General features: G+C 49.1%; 2 protein-coding genes across 3 annotated transcripts in view; both read right to left on the reverse strand.

Moving 5' to 3' along the window:
• plekha2 (pleckstrin homology domain containing A2) overlaps positions 1-10,008 on the reverse strand; it is a gene marked incomplete at its 3' end in the record, with an annotated part of 13,183 nt that extends 3,175 nt beyond the window's left edge. Inside the window, exons 1-11 of the mRNA XM_079750211.1 lie at positions 9,805-10,008; positions 7,644-7,804; positions 7,170-7,226; positions 5,845-5,893; positions 5,611-5,708; positions 3,574-3,705; positions 3,250-3,333; positions 2,228-2,296; positions 1,973-2,043; positions 1,371-1,434; positions 287-364 (exon numbers count right to left, since the gene is read on the reverse strand). Of these exons, the coding sequence (XP_079606337.1) occupies positions 287-364; positions 1,371-1,434; positions 1,973-2,043; positions 2,228-2,296; positions 3,250-3,333; positions 3,574-3,705; positions 5,611-5,708; positions 5,845-5,893; positions 7,170-7,226; positions 7,644-7,784 (843 nt within the window). The 5' untranslated portion in view covers positions 7,785-7,804; positions 9,805-10,008. The remainder of the gene's footprint in view (positions 1-286; positions 365-1,370; positions 1,435-1,972; positions 2,044-2,227; positions 2,297-3,249; positions 3,334-3,573; positions 3,706-5,610; positions 5,709-5,844; positions 5,894-7,169; positions 7,227-7,643; positions 7,805-9,804) is intronic.
• A 7,288-nt stretch (positions 10,009-17,296) lies between these two features.
• Positions 17,297-26,271, reverse strand: part of LOC307090252 (transforming acidic coiled-coil-containing protein 1-like) — a 29,460-nt gene continuing 20,485 nt past the window's right edge. For both annotated transcript variants that reach the window (XM_079756828.1, XM_079756827.1), the window contains exons 6-13: positions 25,387-25,442; positions 23,606-23,764; positions 22,587-22,663; positions 22,366-22,409; positions 21,660-21,820; positions 21,019-21,125; positions 20,350-20,470; positions 17,297-19,593 (exon numbers count right to left, since the gene is read on the reverse strand). In XM_079756828.1, coding sequence (XP_079612954.1) covers positions 19,525-19,593; positions 20,350-20,470; positions 21,019-21,125; positions 21,660-21,820; positions 22,366-22,409; positions 22,587-22,663; positions 23,606-23,764; positions 25,387-25,442 — 794 coding nt within the window. In that variant the 3' untranslated portion in view covers positions 17,297-19,524. The remainder of the gene's footprint in view (positions 19,594-20,349; positions 20,471-21,018; positions 21,126-21,659; positions 21,821-22,365; positions 22,410-22,586; positions 22,664-23,605; positions 23,765-25,386; positions 25,443-26,271) is intronic.

Raw genomic sequence — 26,271 nt, forward strand, 5'->3', positions numbered from 1 at the left:
GGAGGAGGAGAGAGGGAGTATGAAGGTCTGAGACATGGAGACAGGAAGACCAGCGGCCCCAGGCGGGGAGGGAGGGGTTCTGAGCAGGGCGGGGTACCAGACCAAAACCCTTTAACTTTAGTGAACAACGTCAACGTTAACAGTAATGTGTGCGGCGTTGTGTAGTTAAAGACAACCGCTTCCTAATTGGAAGTTAAATTGGGATAGCAGGCGTCCATCTTTAACCCATCAGACAACGTAGCCTAGCTTAATGTAGCCTAGCCTAGCCTAGCGTAGCCTAGCCTACCTGGGCGGGGCCCCTGAAGCCCAGGATCTTCCCCTCGATGTCCCGGATCCAGCCCCTCATCTCCTCCGGGGAGTCAGTCTGAGGGCAGAGGAACCAGAGGCGTGAGCTGCAGCAGACACACACCCAGACACACGCACACACACACACACACACACACACACACACACACACACACACACACACACACACACACACACACACACACACACACAGTCCTAATCTGACCGCACGCACGCACGCACGCACGCACACACACACACACAGTCCTTATCTGTCCCCAGACACACATACATGCACTGTCCTCATCTGACCCTAGACACACACACATGCAAGCACACACGCAGACACACACACACACACAAACACACACACACACGCAGACACACACCCAGACACACACCCAGACACACACTGTCCTCATCTGACCCCAGCTATCCCCATCACCTAACCTCTTTCCATTGGTGAGCCGAAACACGCGCGCACACACACACACACACACACCCACACAACAAACACTTGCAGACACACAAGCAGACACACACACAAACAGTTAAACAGACACAAACACACACACACACACACACTCAGACACACAAACACTCAGACACACACACACCCACAGCTCCCCTTCTGCCCTGCCTAACCTCAGTCAGCTGCTTGCCTGAGGGAAACAGAGGATGTTATTGTTGTCATGGCAACAGATGGTTTCTTGGCCAAATGCAACCTTTTTATTCCACTAAAAATAGTCGCGAGGCCACTTATTAGAATGTTCTAGTATATTAATAGAGAGAGAAATATATCTAAATAGGTCACGCACAACACTGACACTTTTCTACACTGTTTCTACACAGCGTCTCCCAGAAAGAACAGAAAGACCGTTAACCCCTTTTCAAACCTTCCTAAACATTAACCTTAGCGGAAACTATTTGGGACTTAATGTTTTCCTTTTGAGGACAGGAGACGGAAAGTGGAATGAATATCTAAAACCGACAAGATGAGAATTTCCCTTCAGACGGAGGTGGAAGATGACAGTCGAGGCAGAGGGAGCGCGCGTTACAGTCCAACGCTGGGGGGGGGGGGGTACCTGCACGTAGAAGACCCTGGAGCTGGTGATGATCTCAAACAGGTTGTCCCTCAGCAGAAGATCCCTGCAAAAAGCCAGAGTCACATGATCCGGCTCCTGAGATAACTCCAACAGAGGAGGGGAGGACGGAGACACACTGACCCCAAGAGAGACACACGCAGACCCCAAGAGAGACACACGCAGACCCCAAGAGAGACACACGCAGACCCCAAGAGAGACACACGCAGACCCCAAGAGAGACACACGCAGACCCCAAGAGAGACACACACTGACCCCAAGAGAGACACACACTGACCCCAAGAGAGACACACACAGAGACAGAGAGGAAACTAGAGATGGGGTAGACAGCCAAAGAGACAGACAGACAGACAGACAGACAGAGGGGGGGTCCAGGTGGAGGACAGACAGACAGACAGACAGACAGACAGACAGACAGATAGATAGACAGACAGACAGAGGGGGGGTCCAGGTGGAGGACAGACAGACAGACAGACAGACAGACAGAGAGACAGAGGGGGGGCCCAGGTGGAGGACAGACAGACAGACAGACAGACAGACAGACAGACAGACAGACAGAGGGGGGCTGGAGGTGGAGGACTGACCCAGATTTGACCAGACATTCGTGGACCTTCTGAACATCCCTCAGCTGAATGGCTCTGAGCGGCTCCTTGTCCTGACACACACACACACACACACACACACACACACACACACACACACACACACACACACACACACACACACACACACACACACACACACACACACACACACACACACACACACATCCCAATATGAACCACAGCCACGGCGCGCTCCCATTGCGGTGGAGAGTCCTCCAGTGTGTGTGACCTCACCGTCTCACACTTGTAGTAACTGACAGCGCTGTCGTCCAGGGTGAAGAACCGACGCTTCCAGCTCTTCCTCTGCTCACACACACACACACACACACACACACACACACACACACACACACACACACACACACACATTGGTGGAGGTCCATTGACACTATGTCACCACGCCACATGATTCTCATTGGCTGTTAGCATCGTCATATAGCACTAGCCCGACACAGCTGAGTCACGTTTATTCCTGACTTTGTCACAACCGTCTGTTTTTCTACAAGTCTCGAATGTGCGGCCCTGGATTGGTTGCGCTTGCATGTCAATCAAGACCTCTTACTGACAGGTAGGCGGTTCTTGTCACAGTGGATCAGAACTGTGGCCAGACTTTCCGTTCGGAAAGACTGTGGGAGACTAGGAGGGAGACGTCAGGAATTAACCACATCTCCCACCCCTCTCGTACCACAGGGACCAACAGGAGGAGATATTAGTTACTTCATCGCTACAACATTGGGTTTTATTGACCTAATCAGTAATCAGCTGAAGTCATGATATTAATCTGCGGTGCTTTGAGCATATTGTGTTTGCGTTGTCAAGGAAACTCCTGGTGGATGTTGTATCTGACCGATGTTGTTCATGTTGGATTTGTGGGCTGGTAAATGGAAGGTTGCTAGTTCGAACCCCTGGCTACTTCTATCATGAGTGAGTGAGAGCTTGAGTGTCGAGGTGTCCCTGAGCAAGGCACCTCACCCTGACGAGCTGGCTGTCGCCTTGCGTGGGACCGCCGTCGGTGTGTGAATGTGTGCAAGAATGGGTGAATGTGAATGAAGGCTGTATTGTGAAGCGCTTTGAGCGGCCACTGGTTAGAATAGCGCAGTATAAATGCAGCCTATTCGTTTATTTGTAGCACATTGATTCAGAACTGTTAAAAGGCAGAGGTGACCCTGGGACCAATCAGGACCCAGCAGTGAACCACATGACTCCCGTGGTGTGGTGGACAGTTCAGCAGAGCTGCATGTGTTGGGGTTACTCACCACGTTGCCCTGCTTGACGCAGTAGCCACACCTCAGAACACCTGGCCTGTTCCCCCTTCGCCCGTCCCCCTCCTCCCCCTCATTCTGGAACACACCATCGTCATCATCATCATCAAACTCCTCATCGTCATCATCATCATCAAACTCCTCATCATCATCATCATCCTCCTCAGAATCATCATCGTCATACTCAAACAGAACACATTCATCTTACAATGTTAGATCAAAAATGCAATTAATTACTTTAATAACTTTGTTTTGCTTATCTTAATAATTGAGCGCGCACACACACACACACACACACACACACACACACACACACACCTGAATGGCGGTGTGCACGACCACTCCCCCGATGATCTCCGTCTTGTAGGCTTGCTGTCTCTTGCTGGCGTGGGGGTCTCTGACCACGGCGCTGACTTCTGACCGCAGGGGCAGCAGACCTCCCTTGGGGACCTTTGACCCCAAACACGACCGGGGAAGGAGCAGAAAGTGAAGATCTCAAACAATAACAAAATAATAATAATGATAGTAATAACAGATTAGTATTTCTATAGTGTCGTTCAATAACCCCAAGGCCCTTGAGAGGGGCGGGAGGATCCGAAACAGGAACAGGACACCAACACGCGACTGGAAGAGTCCAACTGCGCAGCTCAGAGGGGTCATCAGCCTTCTGATTGGCTGATGGACCCAGCATGGCTGAGTTCAGCACTTATTGTACACGTTGATCTATTTTTACTTTGTACTACCGTCCTGTATTTAACGTAGAGACAGAGTACAATAGCAGTTAGCACCCTGACTAGGTTGACCTAACGATGAGAGCTGATTGGCTCAGTGTAGCAACAACAAGAGTTCAACCTGAGTTAGTGCGACCGCGACAGTGTACTGCTGTCATCTGCGACCTGAGCAGAGATGGGTTCAGACATGTTGATCATGCAGCTAACAAGTATATCCCGGGTTTCATTTTGTTAAGAGATTAACGCCCATTCAACTTGAAACAGCCCAAACTTCTAAGACTTTCTCTGCAAGTGATCAAAGGGGGAGTTGACGGTTTTATAATCATTTTCAGGATCAAATAGACTTTACTCTGGCCTATAAAGGTGCTGCTTCTCAAGATACACTCTCCTCTGAGCTAGCATTCTTCTTCTCCAGATAAAATTTGCTCTGAGCTAGCATTCTAGCATTCTAGCATTCTAGCATTCTAGCATTCTAGCATTCTAGCATTCTAGCCCTCTTCCTCATGGGATTGTGAGCAATCCTCTTTCTGCGGTGTTGTCCATTCTGAGGGTTTCTTGTCTTCGTGTCGTAACTCAACGACGACTCATGAGAAGCAGGCTGACCTGACAGAGCTGAGCTGACGCTAAGGCCCGTGACGAGTAGCCTATAGCCCGAAACCCAGGAAGGTGAACTCGTGCACTGTAACTCACTGCACCGGAAGCCCTTTAGTGCAAGTTAGCCTCCGCTACCGACACTTTATTAAACTATACATTAGTTCAATTCTCTATTCCTCCGACCCCATTTGACTTAAGGAGTACCTAGTCATTTATAAAACAGGATCATCATCACAACATCATCTCTGAGCTGTGCTGAGCTGAGCCCCAACTCGGGTCCCTCGAGGGGAAGTGAGAAACAAGTGAGAGAGCGAGTTAGAGAGCGAGTAAGCAGCTTTACTTCCTGTGTCACAGTGTGCAGGTGAAGAGAGGGGGGGGGGGGGTTCATGTGCAACACTGAAACAACACTAAGACATCTGGGGACAGCCTGAACATGGAATCAACGCACCACTGAACACACAGCCAGACAGACACACACACGGCCATGTGAACGTGGGGTGGTTTTCATGTCGAGCGCTACATGAGCAGACCACCCTGAACCCATTCAGAGAAGGAAAGCAGGATTGTAATAATCTAATAAGAATGGGGATTCCCGGCTTCAGGCTGGTTATGATCGCTTTATTACAGCAGCTCACAAGGACTTTGATGGCTTATTAGGATTTTATATTCTTTTCAGCATGTGTGTGTGTGTTTATCAGCTTATGTTTATCAGTCTATGTTTATCAGCGTGTGTGTGTGTGTGTACGTGTGTGTGTAATAATGTGTGTGTATGTGTGAATGAATACCAGTGTGTGTCCGTGTGCATTAATGTGTGTCCGTGTGCGTGTGTGCATGCATGTGTGTGTCAGTGTGTGTGTATGTGTACATGTGCGAATGTGTGTGCGTGCGCTTGTGTGTGTTTCCCTGCGAGTGCGACTATGTGTGTGTGTGTGTGTGTGCTTGTGTGTATGTGTGTGTGTGTGTGTGTGTGTGTGTGTGTGTGTGTGTGCGCGCGTGCCTGTGCGTGTGTGTGTCTGTGTGTGCGCCTCACGGTGATCTTGCTGGCCCGGTTCAGGGCGGCCACCCAGTCCTTCATGTCCACCACGTCGTTGGCCTGGAGGAAGTAGCGGCGGGAGACGGCGTTGATGACTGCGGAGGACAGATATATTGGGCCGGTTCTCCGCCTCGTCGGCGGTTATTTCAGTGAGCACCGGTCGGGCGTCATGCGTCACTGCTGAGGCATGACTACGTTTCCCCCCGCGAGATAAACCGAAATAAAACTCACCGAAGCAGAACTCCGTCTTCGGCTTCTGCTTCAGCGAAGCTTCGTTCACCTGAGGAGAGAGGAGGGCAGCTTCAGAGGACGTCAAACGGTCTCTCATCGCCGCCGTGACACCTGCCCAGGGCGGCGCCTGATTGGCTGTCAGCATGTTCAGTCCTTATCTGTGAGGAGCAACGCGGACATCGGGACCCTCCCCACTCTGAGACCCTCCCCCCTCTCAGACCCCCCCCCAGCCCAAACTAATACTGAGTTCCAGGGACACTTTTCAGCCCGTAAGTTAAGACTTGAAGTCACGACTCACGATTTGGCAGCGCTCAAGGCAAGCCATGACAAGAAAACAACCCCTTCTGCGGCTCTGTGGGCTATGCTACGAACCTCGTTTAGCTGGTTAGCGAGATATGTTGCGCTCAAAGCCACAAAAGTGGTTTTAGTGTCGCTGTATCACCATGGTGTCTATTGCTGCCAACCTAACCTGGTCCGGAGCAGTTGGCCTACTGACCAATCAATTATCTTCAAAAACGAAGTTATCTCACATGTAATGATTTTATGATTTTATAGATAGAGGCCGCCATTGTTGTTTATGTGTGGGTGACGGCAAAAACTGTGCCTAGGACTACAGCGATCTGGTACGAGTTCAAGGGTAGTGAGTTACGGGTTTGACTGCCGTTGCAGGGCACTTTCATGAGTAGAAGGTTGTGAAAACACGAGTTACGAGTTGCCTGGAACGCGCCATACCACACCCCAGATCCAGTGATTCAGGAGGCCTCTAACTTCTATCAACCAGACGGAACGCACAGAACAGTCGGGGAATGGAATCCTGCACTTTCTGCTGTGAAGAACCGAATGCTCCCGTGGGAGATACAGAACTGAGCCGAGAGCAAATACAAAGTAGTAGGTGCAGAAAATTTGTAACACACATGTAGTGCGATGTTAATCTTATTGCACGATAAAGAAAAGCCAACGTCTCCTCCACCTCGTGACACCCTGATCCCAGCTCTCGGCCATTGCTCAAACTGGTCGTGAGAGAGAGACTGAATAAGTGGGCGATATCAAAAGGAGAACCACCATCACGTTCCCGGCCCGCCTGCTGCTCAACGGCCCCTAACCCCGATTCAGACTCCTGACGTAGAACGCGCTCCTGACGTAGAACGCGCTCCTGACGTCAGAAGGGACGCCGGACATAATCAGAGGGGCCTCGGGTCACTGGTTATGGGGAACGAGGGAATCCTCTGTTTTTGTCTGGTTTTCCCACGTTTAAGGAGGCGTGCGTGTGCCCGCTCCTTTGGGTGGAGGAAGGGTGGAGGAAGGGTTCTAGAGGAGGGCTTTACCTTGGAGATGTAGGTGAGCTTCAGGCTGCCGACGGAGCAGGCCCCGCTCGGCAGATTCTACACACAAAAACACAAACACCCGTTGGTCCAAGAGTCCAAGGTCAAGCGATCCCATTGGTCAATTTCACTTCCTCTTTTCTGTTTATGTCTGCTCAACAGTTTGTCGCCATAGGTCATGAGTGTACACGTGTCTGTACATGTGTTTAAATGTGTGTATGTGCTTGTGTGTGCGTGTGTATTGAGGTGTGTGCATGTGCATGGGTGTGTGTGTTTGTGTGTGTACACGTGTGTGTATATGTTTATGAATGTGTGTACAAGTGTGTGTGTGTATGTGTGTGTTTATCTGTGTATGCGGGTATGCTTTTATGCCCGTGTGTGTGTGTGTGTGTGTGTGTGTGTGTGTGTGTGTGTGTGTGTGTGTGTGTGTGTGTGTGTGTGTGTGTGTGTGTGTGTGTGTGTGTGTGGGGACAGCACCTGGGGGTTGTCCATGTACCAGAGCAGTGCATTGCTCTGCGTGTCCAGGATGAAGTATCTCCTGAGGAACCGGCTGCTGTTCTCCTTCTCCTCCAGGTCCAGGAAGCCACACACCCGGTTCAGCCGGTCCACGTACGGCATGCTGCTGCTAGGGCTGACCACTGCGGGCCCCAGGGACAGTCAGGGGACTCAGGCCGGGGCTGACTGACACCCGATACACCCCGACCCGCCCAGTCTCCAGAGTCATGTACACGGGGAACATGATGTGCACCATACCCTCCACGCTTCCCTTACTCTGTCACTCACACGCGCATGCACCAACGAGCGCGCACAATCACACACACACGCACACACGCACGCACGCACACACACACACACCCATGCAGTCATGTAGTCTCATGCTGTAATGCACACTCATACAATCAGACACACTAATGCACCCAAACACCCACCCACACACACAGTCATGCATACGCACGCACACACACTGACTTGCACACTCATGCGTCCTCGCACGCAGGCGGGTGAAAGCGAAAGCGAGAGGAGCTCAGCAGTTTTTTTCTTGTGACGTGAAGGAGGCAGCTCCCCCGCGGCCGAGACGGCCTCTCCACCACAGACACAAATTACAGAGTAACTCCTCCAGTTCTGCACACACACACACATTCTACCATCCAGAGGGGGGGGGGGGGGGGGGGGCGAACGGAAAGAGAGAGGGAGAGATGAAAAGAGAGAGAGACAGAGAGAAAGACAGACAGACAGGGAGTCAGAGAGATACAGAAAGACAGAGAGATTGAGAGAGAGATACAAAGATAAAGAGAGACAAAGAGAGAGCGAGATGGGATTCAGAGAGAGAAAGATGGAGAGAGAGATGGAGAGAGACACAGAGAGAGACAGAGAGAGAGACAGAGGGCCAGAGAGAGAGTGGGAGAGACTAGGGGAGTTGATGGTGAGACGCATTGATTGCTTCGATGCGGGCTGACTGGTTCATGGTCTGATTTCTCACGGACTGATAGACAGACGGTCATTGTATGAGTTCAGGTATGCCTCAACCTCACCTCATTGGTTACTTTGAAAGACCATGCTATCTACACGAGACATCTGTCCTACATAGAAACGCTTTGTCCACCATGGTTGACAAGTACACATATTATGGCAATGGGATTATTCCAAACTCTTAAAGTCACAAACACCTCAGCGCCCGTCCCATTGGTCAAGCTCACGTCCACCTGCTGCCTCCCGTCCAACAACAGCTCAGACCTCCCAGTACGAACCAGTCTACCACCAGTCAGACCTCCCAGTATGACCCTGCTCCACAATGGGACAATGTTTTCAGACGCATCTCAGCCCATCTCAATGTGAATGTGAATTGGGTGTCAGATCTCATAGCATGCGGTGCACAATGTGAATTGGGTGTCGATCACAGCATCAGAACTCAGCACAAAGTCCTGTCAGAAGTCTCAGAAGACGTACAGATTCTTTGTTTCCGGAGTCTTGTGTACTTTATTTATTAACATCAATGATCAAATTAGTCAAATACTTTGAGCTGTCGTCCACTCGATTATAAGGATGTTAAAGATAGTTCCTTATTGGGTAGGGCCTACTCGAGAATGAGGAGACCTTAGTCTTTAAACAATAAGTTTATGGTGCTTTGAAAGTCTGAATCTCACCTAGACACACACACAAACACACACACACACACACACACAAACCACACACACACACAAACCATACACACACAAACCACACCAGACACACACACACACACACACACACACACACACACACACAGAGCATGTGTATCGATTAGTTTTGTGGAGGTAAAAAGAAATGCATGATGACGTAATTCATTTTATATTTCGGTTTGAGCAGTGTTTGAATGGAACAAATGTGAATGACTTTCAATGACGAAGACCTACTAAACTCTTCATAAGGAACCACTGAGATTGATTACATTGTCTAAAAAGCTGACTTAAACAGTTTGCAGAAAAAGGACCTATTCAAAAGGTACCTGTCAAACCAGCTGGGAGCGCACCTTTATGAGAGAGAGAGCGAGAGAGAGAGAGACAGAGACAGAGACAGAGACAGAGACAGAGACAGAGACAGAGACAGAGACAGAGAGAGACAGGCAGTGAGAGCGAGGGAGAGAGATGACTTACCTTACCTTTTAAACGACATTATCCGACACTGTCCGATCGAAGTGTATCCGCGCAGTGGTGACACTTCATTGAAACTTTATCGGAGAGCCAACGATAGCCTTCAATGTCTGACTGGACTGAAGTGAAGCGACCGAATGCCGTCTTTTTCCGGGTTGGACACTTGGTGATTAGAATAAACCGCCCCGGATGTGAGCTGAGCCCCCGGACCTCGTCTTCCTCCTCCACTACGCCGTCCCTCTGCGGCAGAAGAGGAATCCTCTCCCTTCGTTTGCATTCGGGTTATTGAACCGCGATGTGGACGTTCATGTTGAACCGATTTCAAACACACCGTTTAGCGGCGGGTTCAGAATGACGCACTCACGCACACGCACACGCGCGCACACGCACACACACACGCACACGCAAGCAGACAAATGCACACACATGCAGACAAATACACACACATCAAGGGCGTAGGAACCGGGGGGGACGGAGGGGACGTGTCCCCTCCAATATTGGAGACAGGCGCATTTGTCCCACCTAAAAATGATACCGGATCTGTCAGGTTTCCGATATGTGTCCCCCCCAATGTTAAACTCATTCCTACGCCCCTGACACACATGCAGACAAATATAAACACATGCAGACAATTATCACATGAGGAGGCGGATATATTATCAGACACTTGTCATAGATGTGACAGGCGTTGACAGAGTCACTGTTACACTGCGAATTGACGAAGAGAGGAACGGAGTACCACAGACTTGTGGTCCACACAGGCCTAATGCTGCGTCAAGTGATACAGTGAAAAACGTTTTTTACGTTTTTTGACTGTCCGGATTATGTTGCAAGTAAATAAGTGGACACACTTTTAATAAACAATGATTCAATAAGTCATTTTTGACCTATGACCCATAAATCCATAAACTGCTCTCTGCGTTTGCGTTATGAATGAACGACAGCAAAATGCAATAACTAGTTGACACTACAATACACTGAGCAGACGTTCAGGTGTTCAAAACCATTTCAGAGGAACCGGGACAGGCAGACTGCTGGACAAAACCAAACCAAAAAGAACGGACCGTCATGTTCTATATAACCCCTATTATTAATATATTCTATTATACCCCTATTATACCCCTACTATTAATATATTCCATATTTATATATTCCATGTAGCAAGATGCACCAACCAGCCTCCGGGCGGTGCAGATGGTGGTAGATTAATAACCAGACCCGTGTGCCTCTGCAGAGTCTCTGTGTCAAGAGGAAGTGGTTGGAGGTCGACCGCCGGTGGAGTACAACTAGTGACCTCACATCCTGTGGCAGACCTGCAACAGGAAGTCAAGAAGTTTCCACACAGACCAGCACTCCTGAAGACATGCTTCTGACTGGGTGCTGGCATTGGGTGCTGGGGGAGGGGTGTGTGAGGCCCACCCACCCTCACCCACTGCTGTAGAGACACACACACGTCAGTCTCCACCGGTATGCAAACGAGTGTGGTAATATTTAGCTGTTCCTTCACACAGATGTGCACACAATAAGGCACGTACGTGTATGTGTGTGTGTGTGTGTGTGTCGCATGCACATACATTCACATGCAAATGCACATGAACGCAAGCACACGCACACACACACACACACACACACACATGCATGCTGACACACGCGCACACGTACTAACACAAAAATAAACAGCGATTTTGAGAAACTCTTTTTTTATTAAGCATGCAAGTACAACGAGTCTTCACAATCAGCAGCCCAGAGTGGAATGACGTTTGTGGTGTTTCATTGTGGCGCCATGACTAATATTGGTATCATATTCTTAGTTATCTGGTAACACCAGTGGTCTCAGAGAGAGGTGGAAGCTTATAGAAGATGTGGCAATACTGGTCTGAGAGCAGCTTCAGTCAACATGACCACAGCAGTCTGCGTATACTTAACCCTTACAGACGCACTAACCCTGGATAAACAGGGTCTTACAGAGGTAGCCTTTGAAGAGGGATGAGTTCACCAATAACACAGACCTAGGATTTACTAACCCTGACTCACGGGCACTGAGTGGATCCACTAATCCCTTCTCATGAGTTCAACCTCAATATAAATGTTCACATAAGGATGTACTAACCCTATTAACACAGACCTGATAGATGTCTGAACCCCTTATTTACAGACTGGATGCAGTCAACCCTCATTAACACGGTCCTATAGTTACAATCCCTCCAACAACCAAACACTAATCCCTGTTTAACGTTGACCTTAGTTTCTATAAATCATTTACCCTTAGCTTGGAATGGGTGACAACAGGAATAGAGTTCCCAGAAGCCAACACGTATACTTGCATGTGTGTGTGTGTGTGTGTGTGAGCCTGTGTGTGTGAGCGTGTGTGTGTTGGTGCGTGTGTGTGTTTGTGAGCATGTGTGTGTGTGTGTTTTTGTGAGTGAGTGTGTGTATGTTTCTGTGTGTGTGTATGTGCTTGAATGTGTTTGTTTGTGTGAGTGCGCTTGTGTTTTTGTGTGATTGAGTGTGTGTGTGTGTGTGTGTGTGTGTGTGTGTGTGATTTCATTCCTTATCCAAATAGCCCTAATACCACCACAAACCACCCCCAGTGTGTGTATGTTTCTGTTTGTGTGTATGTGCTTGTATGTGTGTGTGTTTGTGTGAGTGAGCTTGTGTGTTTGTGTGATTGAGTGTGTGTGTGTGTGTGTGTGTGCGTGTGTGTGTGTGATTTCATTTCTCATCCAAAGAGCCCTTATACCATCACCAACCACCCCCAGTACCTCCCCCCCTCCCCACCGCTCTTTACTAAAACCCACTTCAACCTCTCTTTACAAACCGACTCTAGTCCCGCTTCTAACCCCAACCCCCACCCCAGACCCCACCACAGAGGAGATGGATGGATGAACAGAAATGTGAATTAATGAACAAAGAGAGACGGACGGGACGAAGAGGAGGAGGAGAAGAGAGGAGGTGAAGGAGAGGAGGAGGAGGAGGAGGAGGAGAGATCAGGAGAAGAGAGGAGAGGAGAAGACAGGAGAAGAAAGGCTAAGGAGAGGAGGAGGAGGAGTAGGAGAGAGGAGGAGAAGAGAGAAGAGAAGAGAAGAGAGGGAGGAGAGAGGAGAGGAGGAGCAGAGGAGGAGAAGAGAAGAGAGGGAGGAGAGAGGAGAGGAGGAGAACAGGAGGAGAAGAGAGGAGAAGAGAAGAGAAGAGAGGGAGGAGATAGGAGGAGGAGGAGGAGGAGAGGAGAAGGAGAAGAGATGAGAGAGGAGGAGGAGGAGGAGGAAGAGGAGAGAGGAGAAGAGAAGACAAGAGAAGAGAGGGAGGAGATAGGAGGAGGAGGAGGAGCCGCGGTGTGTCCAGCGGCTCTACTGGGCCCCGAGGGCCAGGCGTAGCACCAGGGCCCCCAGCATCAGGGCGGGGCTGGCCAGGAGGCCCCCGGCGCCGTTCTTGCCGTTGCCGTGGCTGTGGCCCTTGTGGGGCCCGTTGCAGTCGTCCCCGTTGCAGCACTCCATCTTGGCTCCGGAGCCCCCGCCGGGGGCCTTGTCGCAGAACGCCTTGTAGGAGCACGACTTCATCACCGTGTCTGCAGCACAACACAGGGGCAGCATGGGTCAGGTGACCTGGCACACGGTCAGGTGACTAGACACACGGTCAGGTGACCAGGCCACGGTCAGGTGACTAGACACAAGGTCAGGTGACTAGACACACAGTCAGGTGACTAGACACACGGTCAGGTGACCAGGCCCACCGTCAGATGACCAGAAACACGGTCAGGTGACCAGGCTCACAGTCAGGTGACTAGACACACGGTCAGGTGACCAGGCCACGGTCAGGTGACTAGACACACGGTCAGGTGCCTAGACACACGGTCAGGTGACCAGGCCACGGTCAGGTGACCAGGCACACAGTCAGGTGACCAGGCCACGGTCAGGTGACCAGAAACACGGTCAGGTGACCAGAAACACTGTCAGGTGACAAGACACACGGTCAGGTGACAAGACACACGGTCAGGTGACTAGTAACACGGTCACCTGACCTCACGGTTACCTGACCTCCTCACAGTCACCTGACCTCATGGTCACCTGACCTCCTCACAGTCACCTGACCTCCTCACAGTCACCTGACCTCACGGTCACCTGACTTCCACACACGGTCACCTGACCTCCTCACAGGGTCACGTGACACAAGGCTTTCAGCTATAATAAAATAAATAAAGATGAATAACATATTAAATGAGGTTGTCACTTATTAATCCCAGATGGGAAATGTTGGTCCCAGAGCAGAGAAAACGGGACAATACATGAAGAGTATAAATAAGAGAACAATAAATACAGAGAGCTTCGATTTGTACACTATTCACGCTATTAGTTAGGTAGCAAGGTTCATTGAAAATACGTTTCATTATATGACCGTTATCTAGAAGTTTAACAATCTCAGATAACGCTCACTTCTGGAGCACTTCTGCTATCGACCACAGAGAGGAGCTTCCAGTGATTCCATGAATCAGATGAACCAGATGACCTCCATGATACCCCTCTCTCTCTCTCTCTCTCTCTCTCTCTCTCTCTCTCTCTCTCTCTCCCCCTCTCTCTCTCTCTCTCTCTCTCTCCCCCTCTCTCTCTCTCTCTCTCTCTCTCTCTCTCTCTCTCTCTCTCTCTCTCTATCTCTCTCTCTCCCCCTCTCTCTCTCTCTCTCTCTCTCTCTCTCTCTCTCTCTATCTCTCTCTCTCCCCCTCTCTCTCTCTCTCTCTCTCTCTCTCTCTCTCTCTCTCTCTCCCCCTCTCTCTCTCTCTCTCTCTCTCTCTCTCACACACACACGCACGTACACACACTTGTATGTACACACACACACATCCATCTGTGGTGAGAAGGAACTGCTGGGAACACGTCCAGAAAACTCAAATTATGAGAGCATGCGATACAAGAGGTTTTACTGGGAAACACACACACACACACACACACACACACACACACACACACACACACACACACACCACATACACAATCTCACACACCACAAACACAGCACACACACACACACACACACACACACACACACACCACATACACAATCTCATACACCACAAACACAGCACACACACACACACACACACACACACACACACACACACCACATACACAATCTCACACACCACAAACACAACACACACACACACACCACGTAGACAATCTCACACACCACAAACACAGCACACACACAAACACACACACACACACACACACACATACACAAATATACACACACACGCACACACGCACAGACCATACACACTAGTGCACACAGAAACACAGAAACACACCACAGACACACAAACACACATTAATTTGCACACACACACACACACACACACACATGCACACACAAACACAGACACACACACACACACACATGCACACACAGACACAGACACACACACAGACACACACACAGACACACACATGCATTGCATGTGCAAACACACACAAACAAACACACACACACACATGCGCACACACACAAAAGCACACATATAGTTAGATGACTGGACAACTTTTCCCTTGGAGTTGAGATTGTTAATTTAAACAGGGAGCGACTGGTGAAATATGGCTGAGCTGTGTGGACTGTAACATGGTTCAGATACTTTATGAGTGACGACAGCATAATTACTGCGCACTTAGCATCATCCCATCCTCTGCTTTCCACCAGGCAGGCTGAAAAAGGTTTTGCTGACACCTAGTGTCACCCAAGTGACATGATCTGTATGTCTATAGTCAACCCAAAACTCATAAGCAACTCCTGTGTGTGTGTGTGTGTGTGTGTGTGTGTGTGTGTGTGTGTGTGTGTGTGTGTGTGTGTGTGTGTGTGTGTGTGTGTTTGTGTGTGTGTGTGTGCATTTATGTGTATGTGGGGGTTGTATGTGTATGTGTTTGTTTTATGTGCATCTGTATGTGTATGCGCATGTGTGCGTTTGTTTGTGTGTGTGTGTGTGTGTCACTCACTTTGTCCTGTGATGGTTGAGCAGGCATCAGCAAACTGGGGGCAGGGGGCGGAGCCTTGCTTGCTACAGTCCTCCTCATTGGCCGCCACACAGGTGTAACACTTGAGGGCGTGGCCTTTGCAGAGAGCACAAGAGAGAGCATCTGAATGAGACTATAGCTGTGTGCAGGAACAGCCATGAAGAGCCATCATGATGGGGCATTTCACATTGTCTTTGATACACATACACACACACACACACACACACACACACACACACACACACACACACACACACATTTAAATGCTTTTATTTGAATCCAAATGTACAAAGAAGGGGAACAAGAGATCCAAACATTTTGGAAGAAAGGTCGATAACCTAACAGGTTCATCAAGCTTACATGCCTTTACAAGACCTACACGATATATTGAGATATGACACCGAACACTTATGGGCACAAACACACACACACACACACACACACACACACACACACACACACACACACACACACACACACACACACACACGTACATAAACAATACAAACAACCACACACACACACACACAAAAAAGCAATAGACAACCCACACACACACGTTCATAAATAACACACACACAAGCACAGACACACGCACATAAACACACACAAACACACACACAAACACACATCCAGTACACACGTGTCCAGTTCCATCATCACCCTTAGGTGAATCCACTCCATCACGTCATGTTCGTCCACTGCCACCCTGACCCCCATTTCCACGGTCCTCTGTTCTTAACGAGGTATGCTGGGAGGGGTCCTGAAGTCGCCTTATGAATATGATATCTCCCTTTGTCTCGCTAGGCAGCTAAGAGAAACAAGGGAACACAAGAAGCTGTGGCTGCAGAAGACTCACTGTGGCAGGCCAAGGAGAGCAGCAGGAGGAAGGCCAGCGAGGTCTTCATGGCGTCAGACGGAGTCCAGAGAGAGAGAGACGGGGGACGAGAGACGGCTTCCTCTGAAGGGACAGACGGGAGAGAGAGGACAGACGTCCTGCCGACAGAGAGAGAGAGCCGTTGTCTCAGGGTATTAGCGGTCTTATCTTCATAATCTTCATGAATGCTGCCAACCAAGCATCCTGCATAATGGACTTAATCAGGCCGGCTTACAGCCGATGACTCAGTTATGGAGCCACAAGAGTCCTTATGTTTTCTAAGGGCGCAAGAGTTTGAGGGTATTTCCAAGACGCTCTGGACGGTGCTTGGCTCTGTTGTTCCATCGCTAGAGTTTGGCAGCAGGGGGAAACGCAGGCCTGAAGCTGGAGAGAAACTCAAAGACATCTACCTCGCTAACCTCAACTCCTCTCTCCACGGCGACATGAGAGGAGGAGGAGGAGGAGGAGGTGACTCAAACGCTGAAGATGAACAAGATTGTTTTTTTCAACTAGATTCCCATTCCAAAAACCATACATATTGGTATTTATTCAGGCCAGTATGGGAAACAAACAAACCCAATCCTTCATTCCAATGACTCATCAGGAGGCGAAACAAGTGTGCATTTGACATTTTTAATTGACATTGATAACATTTCAAGAACCGACAAATCATATTTCTTTACAATACATGGAAAACTAAACAGGAAACAGTGAAGCAACTCAGACCGATAATGAAGAAGACATGACGAATGGTCACGTAAGGACCAGATATAACCTCTTCTATGGCTTCTATGATATATTAACAAGGTGCAGGAAACTCAAACCAAACAACAACAGTTCTAAACACACTGGTGCCCATCAACCAGGGAAGGAAACCCAACCTCCACCAAAGACTGGTACCTTGGAAACCCAACCTCCAAAAGGAAAACGTTAGTCTGTGACAACATGAGCAACACTTTATTTACAAGCAAGAAGATCTCAACTTCAACGGTCCCTGGAGAGGCATCTGCCCCTAGTTCCCCCAGGTACCCTCTCTCCTACCTGTCTCCTATAGGCCCCTAGTGCCCCCAGGTACCCTCTCCCCTACCTGTCTCCTATAAGCCCCTAGTTCCCCAGGTACCCTCTCTCCTACCTGTCTCCTATAGGCCCCTAGTTCCCCAGGTACCCTCTCTCCTACCTGTCTCCTATAGGCCCCTAGTTCCCCAGGTACCCTCTCTCCTACCTGTCTCCTATAGGCCCCTAGTTCCCCCAGGTACCCTCTCTCCTACCTGTCTCCTATAGGCCCCTAGTGCCCCCAGGTACCCTCTCCCCTACCTGTCTCCTATAGGCCCCTAGTTCCCCAGGTACCCTCTCCCCTACCTGTCTCCTATAGGCCCCTAGTTCCCCCAGGTACCCTCTCCCTTGAGCTGTCTCATATAGGCCCCTAGTTCCCATGAGATTAATTCTCCCTCCACCTGTCTCATATAGGCTATAAACCTGAGCGGTTTCTGCCCCTAGTTCACCACAGGTACCCCCCCCTACCTGTCTCATATAGGCTGTGGTCCTGAGCTTGTGAGGGGACTAGGCCGTATGCTGAGGAGCACTATGATGGCCTGGGACGGATTGATTCCCCCTGGGTGTCCCTCCTGGGTCTCCCCCTCTCCCTCCCCCTCTTGTGGTGCCCAGCCCCTCATGGTGGGCTCCCTGTCATCATGGATCACGGGTTGGTTGTTCAACGCAGTCACGTCTCAGAAACCCAAAAGGAATGAATACAAAACACAATAAAAACAGAATAGAAGACGCAAACTTTGTCCTGTTTCCAGTTTCTTCGCTGGGCGCGTGAACAGCACAGGACGGTCAATACCTGTTCCCCAATGGCCACGTTTCACCATGCCTGTGCAGCACAGTCGTCAAGTTCCCCCTGATGTCAGGCCCCCCAGGGCCCCACCCAGGCCTCTGGCCGGGGCCGGTCAGAGCCACTTTGTATCCCCACCCCACCCCCTCCTGAGAGGGCCTGTGTGACCCACACGGACCCTTCAAACCAACACCCAAACGTCTGGTTTCAACGGGTGTAATGGTTTAAACACAGGGAATCTTACCACGTCGGGAGGCCAAGATGTCAAAATAAATGCCCCTTCCCCCCCTTGAGACAATTCTCTGTTTCTATTGGACAGACATGTGGTCGTGTCCCGAGTCGAGAGCATCTGCCGCCAGTTGAACTGACCTACAGGAATAAATAAGGTCCACCATGCTCCTCCAGCCTGGATCCACCCTCAGCTGGTCTTCACGCAACCTCTCACCCCATGTCCTCTCCTACATACGTTTCATTAAACACCCCTGGTGCTGTTCCCGCTCCAGGGAAGCACATGGCCACTTCAGAGAGAATGTGTTTCGTGTTCTTCAGTCAAAGTGTGTGAGGGTTACAACAGCCGAGTGTAAACGTACGCGTGTTAGAACTCATCCCTGTCATTAGCGGACGCTTCTCTCGAGCGATGCACATTGAGGCAGGATGCAGTAAATAACAAGCTGGCAGGTCTCCCAAAGCTGGAGAAAACACAGACCAATCAGCAGACTGAGCACAGCGAACACAGCTACAGCCCAGCTCAAGCCATGCCGGTCGTGTTGTTTGTATGTATGTATATCTATCTATATATATACGGTGTTCTGCTCTGGCCATGAGAACCGCACGAAACAGAGTTTTATAGCAGGTCATTGAGGACGTTGGATATATTGTTGACCAGGACATCAGCACACTGGCGGGGGGTGAGGGGTTTGGCGTCCTGACTGAGGCATGCGCTGGGGGGCGAAGGAGAGGGAGAGGAGGGGGGGAAAGGGGGGGGGGGGGGGGGGGCAGTCCAGACCGGGGGGCTGGCTCAGTCTCCGGTTCCCATCTTGGCGATGAGTTCGTCACAGATCTTGGTGAGTTCCTCGATCTCCTGGTTCTGTTGAGAACAAGGGGGGGGGGGGGAGAAGAGGAGGGGAGGCGAAGGAGGAAGGGAGGAGAGGAGGAGAGGAAGAGGGGGGAGGGGAGGAGAGGAGGGGGGAGGAGGAGAGGAGGAGGGGGGAGGGGAGGAGAGGAGGAGGGGAGGGGGAGGAGGAGAGGAGGAGGGGAGGGGGAGGAGGAGAGGAGGAGAGGAGGAGGGGGGGAGGGAGGAGAGGAGGAGAGGAGGAGGGGGAGGGGAGGAGAGGAGGAGGGGAGGGGGAGGAGGAGAGGAGGAGAGGAGGAGGGAGGGAGGGGAGGAGAGGAGGAGGGGAGGGGGAGGAGGAGAGGAGGAGGGGAGGCGAAGGAGGAGAGGAGGAGAGGAGGAGGGAGGGAGGGGAGGAGAGGAGGAGGGGAGGGGGAGGAGGAGAGGAGGAGAGGAGGAGGGAGGGAGGGGAGGAGGGGAAGATTCCGCTGGTCATGATTGGTTTTATTAGCGTTCCTCTGTAGTTATGAAGCAGAGTCTCACAGTGAACAGACTCACACACGTTGAGATCCATGGTGACATTAGATAAACATTAACACGCAGGAAGGACATCTTGCTCAAGAGGCCTTGTGCTGGTTCTCAATAACAATAATGCCTACAATAACTACAATAATAGCGTATCGTAACAATGTTGATGATAACACATAAATCATAACTCATTACTAAGAACTAAGAAGTAATAACTAATAACTAATAGCTAGTCCCCCCCAGCTAGTGATGCCCTGTTAGTACCTTCTGCTGCAGGGCGGTCTCCAGAGACTCGATCCTCATGGCCTCCTTCCTCAAGGTGGCGCTGAGAGCCATGTTCTCTGAGCTCGCCTTGGAGCGCACCTGGGCTATCTCCTTATTGGCCCTGGAGGACAGGGGGGGGGGGGGGGAGCAAAAGACCAATCAGAATTGCTCGTTCTCATTTGGACGTTTCTTAGGGAACAGGTGAGGATTTGGGTCGGACTGTGGTTACGTCACATCGTAAGTACGGGTGTTATGACCTGGGACCGGTGAGGAGGGTCAGGGCAGAGAGGGAAACCAACCAGTGGGCATAGGGGTCAGCCTGAGGTCAGCAGTGGACGGGCAGTAGAGGTCAGTAGAGGTCAGTAGAGGTCAGTAGAGGTCAGCAGTGGACGGGCAGTAGGTAGCGGCTACAGCAGCTGGTCAGTAGTAAAGGGCGGTCAGTAGATAGCGGCTCCAGTAGTGGATGGTCAGTAGTGGTGGACGGTCTCTAACAGCTCCGGTAGCTGGTCAGACTGAGGTCAGTAGTGGAGGGTCAGTAGAGGTCAGTAGTGGAGGGTCGAAAGTGGATGGTCAGTAGAGGTCAGTAGAGGTCAGTAGTGGACGGTCAGTAGAGGTCAGTAGTGGCTGGTCGGTAGAGCAGCTAGCTGGATCCCGTATCCTCAGCCTTACTTGTCCAGTTTCTCCTCGGCGTGGAGCTTCAGGGTCTGGTATCTCTGCTCCTCCTGCTTCACCCTGGCCAGGTACTCCTGGGCACAGTTCTTCAGCACCTCCTCATTCTGCACAGGAAGCAGGAAGGGCTCACAGAGTTAGCATGACCCTATAAGGTACCAAGCTAATTCTGGCTACATGTGCCCTAATATCGGCCAACCCTCGAATACTAATGAGACAATATGAGGAGGAGGAGGAGGAGGAGGAGGAGGAGGAGGAGGATTATGATGATGATGATGATGAGGAGGATTATTATGATGATGATGAGGAGGAGGAGGAGGAGGAGGAGGAGGAGGATTATGATGATGATGATGAGGAGGATTATTATGATGATGATGAGGAGGAGGAGGAGGAGGAGGAGGAGGAGGATTATGATGATGAGGAGGAGGAGGAGGAGGAGGAGGAGGAGGATGACGGTGATGATGAGGATGAGGAGGAGGAGGAGGAGGATTATTATGATGATGATGAGGAGGAGGAGAAGGAGGATGATGGTGATGATGAGGATGGGGAGGATGATGACGATGATGACGACGATGACGATGATGACGATGTAATCCTTGTGATCTGGAGGTGTGTCCGGGTGTGAGCGAGGTCCTCCTCACCTTCTTGAAGCCGTCCAGCGTGCTCTTCATGTTCTCGTAGCGGCGGAACATGTCCGACAGCGAGCGCTCCACCGAGTTCAGGTCGTTGAGCGCAGAGTCCTTCTCCATGGTTACCGCCTGCAAAGCCTTCTGGGAGCTCATGTTGTTGCGCTGCTCCACCTCTGGGGAACAGCAGAGAGGGGGTCACGTGAGTCCATAGGGTCACATGTTCAATCAGGCCAAACTGTGTTTAAGGAGGGCTCTGGGATCAAACCAAACTGTGTTTAAGGAGGGCTCTGGGATCAAACCAAACTGTGTTGCTAGAGGGCTCTTGGATCAAACCAAACTGTTTCTAGAGGGCTCTGGGATCAAACCAAACTGTGTTGCTAGAGGGCTCTTGGATCAAACCAAACTGTTTCTAGAGGGCTCTGGGATCAAACCAAACTGTGTTGCTAGAGGGCTCTTGGATCAAACCAAACTGTGGTTCTAGAGGGCTCTGGGATCAAACCAAACTGTTTCTAGAGGGTTCTGCGATCAAACCAAACTGTGTTTCTCGAGGGCTCTGGGTGCAGACAGGAGCCACACGTTTTCATCAGGTCGAACTGTTGGTTCCTTATCGGTTTACAATTGACAGACATTAGGACATACCCTTATGTTCATAGATTCATGTGAAAAACATAATAATCAGCTATATTTCATGACTGTTAGAGATGTTTTAATAACTCACCGATCATCTGAGCGATAGTCTTTTCATATTCGGCCACGATTTTCCTGAAATGTAAAAAGAGGTTGAGAGTTCTCCTGCAGAGAGGGATTTAAAAATAACTGGCAACACCACGGCCCTTTGGTCACATGACTGATTCATCCTCTGTTTCCTCCATCTGTCTGTCTGAACATCGTTCCAGTCTGTCAGTAATCCCAGACGGACCGCGTGAGCTTCCTCCTCACCTCATCTCACTGACTTCCTGTCTGCCCTCCTCGTACTTCCTCTTCCAGTCGCTCGCCTGCTCCTCCTTGGTGATGATCTAAAGAAGACAGAAAAACAGTCAGTAACTCAAACCAAAGAGTCATCAACTGCTGTGGTTCGCCCAACAAAAGAGAACCAAACTAAACTTCACTAGACTAAATACAACTAAAGCTATAAAATAAAATCATACATCACTAGTATGATAATGGGTATAAGCTGTGCTGCAGTAGGCCTACTAAACTAAACTAACTTAAACTAAACTAACATAAACTAAACTCAACTAACCTAAACCAAACATATCTAAATGTATCAGTAGTGTGATAATAGAGAGCAGGCTTACGAAACTAAACTAAACTGACCTAAACTAAACTAAATGTATCACTAGTGTGATAATAGTGAGCAGGCCTACGAAACTAAACTAAACTGACCTAAACTAAACTAAATGTATCATTAGTGTGATAATAGTGAGCAGGCCTACGAAACTAAACTAAACTGACCAAAACTAAACTAAATGTATCACTAGTGTGATAATAGTGAGCAGGCTTACGAAACTAAACTAAACTGACCTAAACTAAACTAAATGTATCACTAGTGTGATAATAGTGAGCAGGCCTACGAAACTAAACTAAACTGACCTAAACTAAATGAATCACTAGTGTGATAATAGTGAGCAGGCCTACGAAACTAAACTAAACTGACCTAAACTAAACTAAATGTATCACTAGTGTGATAATAGTGAGCAGGCCTACTAAACTAAACTAGCCTAAACTAAACTAAATGTATCACTAGTGTGATAATAGTGAACAGGCCTACTAAACTAAACTAGCCTAAACTAAATGAATCACTAGTGTGATAATAGTGAGCAGGCCTACTAAACTAAACTAGCCTAAACTAAACTAAATGTGTCACTAGTGTGATAATAGTGAGCAGGCCTACTAAACTAAACTAGCCTAAACTAAACTAAATGTGTCACTAGTGTGATAATAGTGAGCAGGCCTACCTCATCTCTGATGAGTGTGAGCACGGCTTGCTTTTCCGTCTCATTGATGCAGATGGAGTCCAGCACCTGACTTCCTGTCTTCTGGAGCTGACTTCCTGTCTTCTGGAGCACACTTCCTTCCTGGTTCTTGTTGTTGTTCCTCTTGCAGGGCTCTTCACGCTGGGAGATCGATAAAGGACAGAGACAGATAGAAACACAATAGATTCATTTATATTCATTGTGAGCGTACATGTATCCATAGTTTACACAAGATGGCTTGAATCCAGATGTTTGCATTACATTCTGGGTCTGATTTAAGGAATATAGTCTTTGTTTCAGTTCTGATGACATCGTCCATCTGTGATTGTGTTCAGGACTAAGATGCTGTTACTTACTGAAGAGGATAACTGTGCTTTGCATCCTTCATTCTAGTGTTTTCTCGTCCTTCCTTCTCTAGCAACGAAGAGAAGCTTTGTGCTTTTTTGCCTTATCCTTGATGTTTTTTATTAATGCATGTGATTGGCTGCACTTGTATATATCTTTCAGTTCTTAATTAGTAAGTAGAATAAAAACTCAATCGTATTTATTCATTCCTGCAATATTTTCCATCTCTTTCTCCTCTTTTTCTTGCTTTACATTAAACACTCCTCCTCTCTCTCTCTCTCTCTCTCTCTCTCTCTCTCTCTCTCTCTCTCTCTCTCGTCTTTCCCTGGATTATGACTGGTGATAATCTGAGTGTAATCATTCTCCTTCTGTCACTGTCAGTGTGGCCCTGATGTCAGTCCTCTAGGGCCTGGCTGTAGGGGCCACAGAACCCTTCAGTGTAGCCCTGATGTCAGTCCTCTAGGGCTTGGCTGTAGGGGCCACAGAACCCTTCAGTGTAGCCCTGATGTCAGTCCTCTAGGGCCTGGCTGTAGGGGCCACAGAACCCTTCAGTGTAGCCCTGATGTCAGTCCTCTAGGGCCTGGCTGTAGGGGCCACAGAACCCTTCAGCGTAGCCCTGATGTCAGTCCTCTAGGGCCTGGCTGTAGGGGCCACAGAATCATTCAGTGTAGCCCTGATGTCAGTCCTCTAGGGCCTGGCTGTAGGGGCCACAGAACCCTTCCATACAGCTCCGTTCTGAGGCCCCTGTCACAATCTACGGAATATCCGTAGATAAAGGCCTTTCTTATAACGTAAGAACATTATAAATGTACTTAATGAATGCCCGATTTCTATAAAATGTAAAACTTAAAACAGTAAATTTGTAGTATAGTCCTCCTATATTTTGCAGATGTGGATACGTAGTTTGTTAACAAGGTCATATTCTAACATGCTTTGACTGCTTTGGTAAGATTCACCAGCGAGACATGGGAGGCCAAATGACATGGCGGATAGGAATGCACCGTTGCTCACTCAGGCAGCAGTGGGTCATTCACCTCGTGTGGTCTTATTAGGCAGGGAACAGAATAAACACACTGCGTCAGTGACGCTCGATGCTGCCCCTGATGAAGCAGAATATAACGAGTCACCAGTGAAAACGAGCCCTGTCGCCCCCTAGCGGCCCGTCGAGGTACTTCTTGGATTGTGACGCTAGGACACTGCTGAGCGTCATTCAACGTCCGGTGTTATTTACGAACGGCAAAAATACCTTGATTTGGAGTTTCTAACACGTGATTCAATTTACCATGTTTAATTTAGTAAATTCTTAAGCATTGGGAAACTACATTTGTAGCCCTACTTATTAGCATTGCATTGAGCTACAGTACTATATAGGCTCGAATCCTGTTTGACTGTAAACCAACAGATCAAGGCCTACTCACCACCATAGAGCAACAGTCGGAATCCTCCGCTCTTGATGCCAGGCTACACTCTTTGGCTGCCGAAGGAAGTACATCATTATTATTATTATCATCTCATTCATTCATTATTACAATTCTACATGTTGGAGATAGGAATAACTTGAGGACCATAGTGAAGAATTTATGAAAGCCACCAGCAGGTGGCAGTATAGCACGGTATAGTTAAACAGCGACGCACGACTCCAGTATAACGTGAACATATTCAATATGCTAGTTAGAAACCAATGAAAGGTTTCCAGAAGTTCTCAATAACTATTTTAGTGTTTATACTGAGTCAATTTGTTTTAAATCATTCAGATTACTATTTATCATACAATCACTGGGACAATATAACTATAGGCTTTGGGTGTCTTTAAAAGCGCTATATATATATATATAATTCTTTTTTTTTCTTAATATTTGACTCCGGGGAAAAAATCGAATCTGATACTATCATAATATAAATGCAATAAACTAGTTTATCATTATCAACTACTACTTTCAACTTTTCAAACTTTTGTTTGAAACAAAGTTTCACTAGTTCTCTGAGAGGGAATTAGTCAGGAGAGAGAAATGTGTCACATGCAGCCTGCGGATCTGATGGTCTGTTTACTGCTGAACCAACACACTATGTTTGACTGTGTGTGTGTGGGGGGGGGGAGAGAGAGAGAGAAAGTGAGTGAGTGAGCGAATGAGTGGGTGAGAGAGAGAGAGAGATGCAGAGAGAGAGGGGGAGAGAGCGAGAGAGAGCGAGAGAGAGAGAGAGAGCGAGAGAGAGAGAGAGAGAGAGAGAGAAAGTGAGTAAGTGAGTGAGTGAGCGAATGAGTGGGTGAGAGAGAGAGAGATGCAGAGAGAGAGGGGGAGAGA

Source organism: Pollachius pollachius (genome assembly GCF_949987615.1).
Source record: "Pollachius pollachius genome assembly, chromosome: 1".
Lineage (NCBI taxonomy): Eukaryota > Metazoa > Chordata > Actinopteri > Gadiformes > Gadidae > Pollachius > Pollachius pollachius.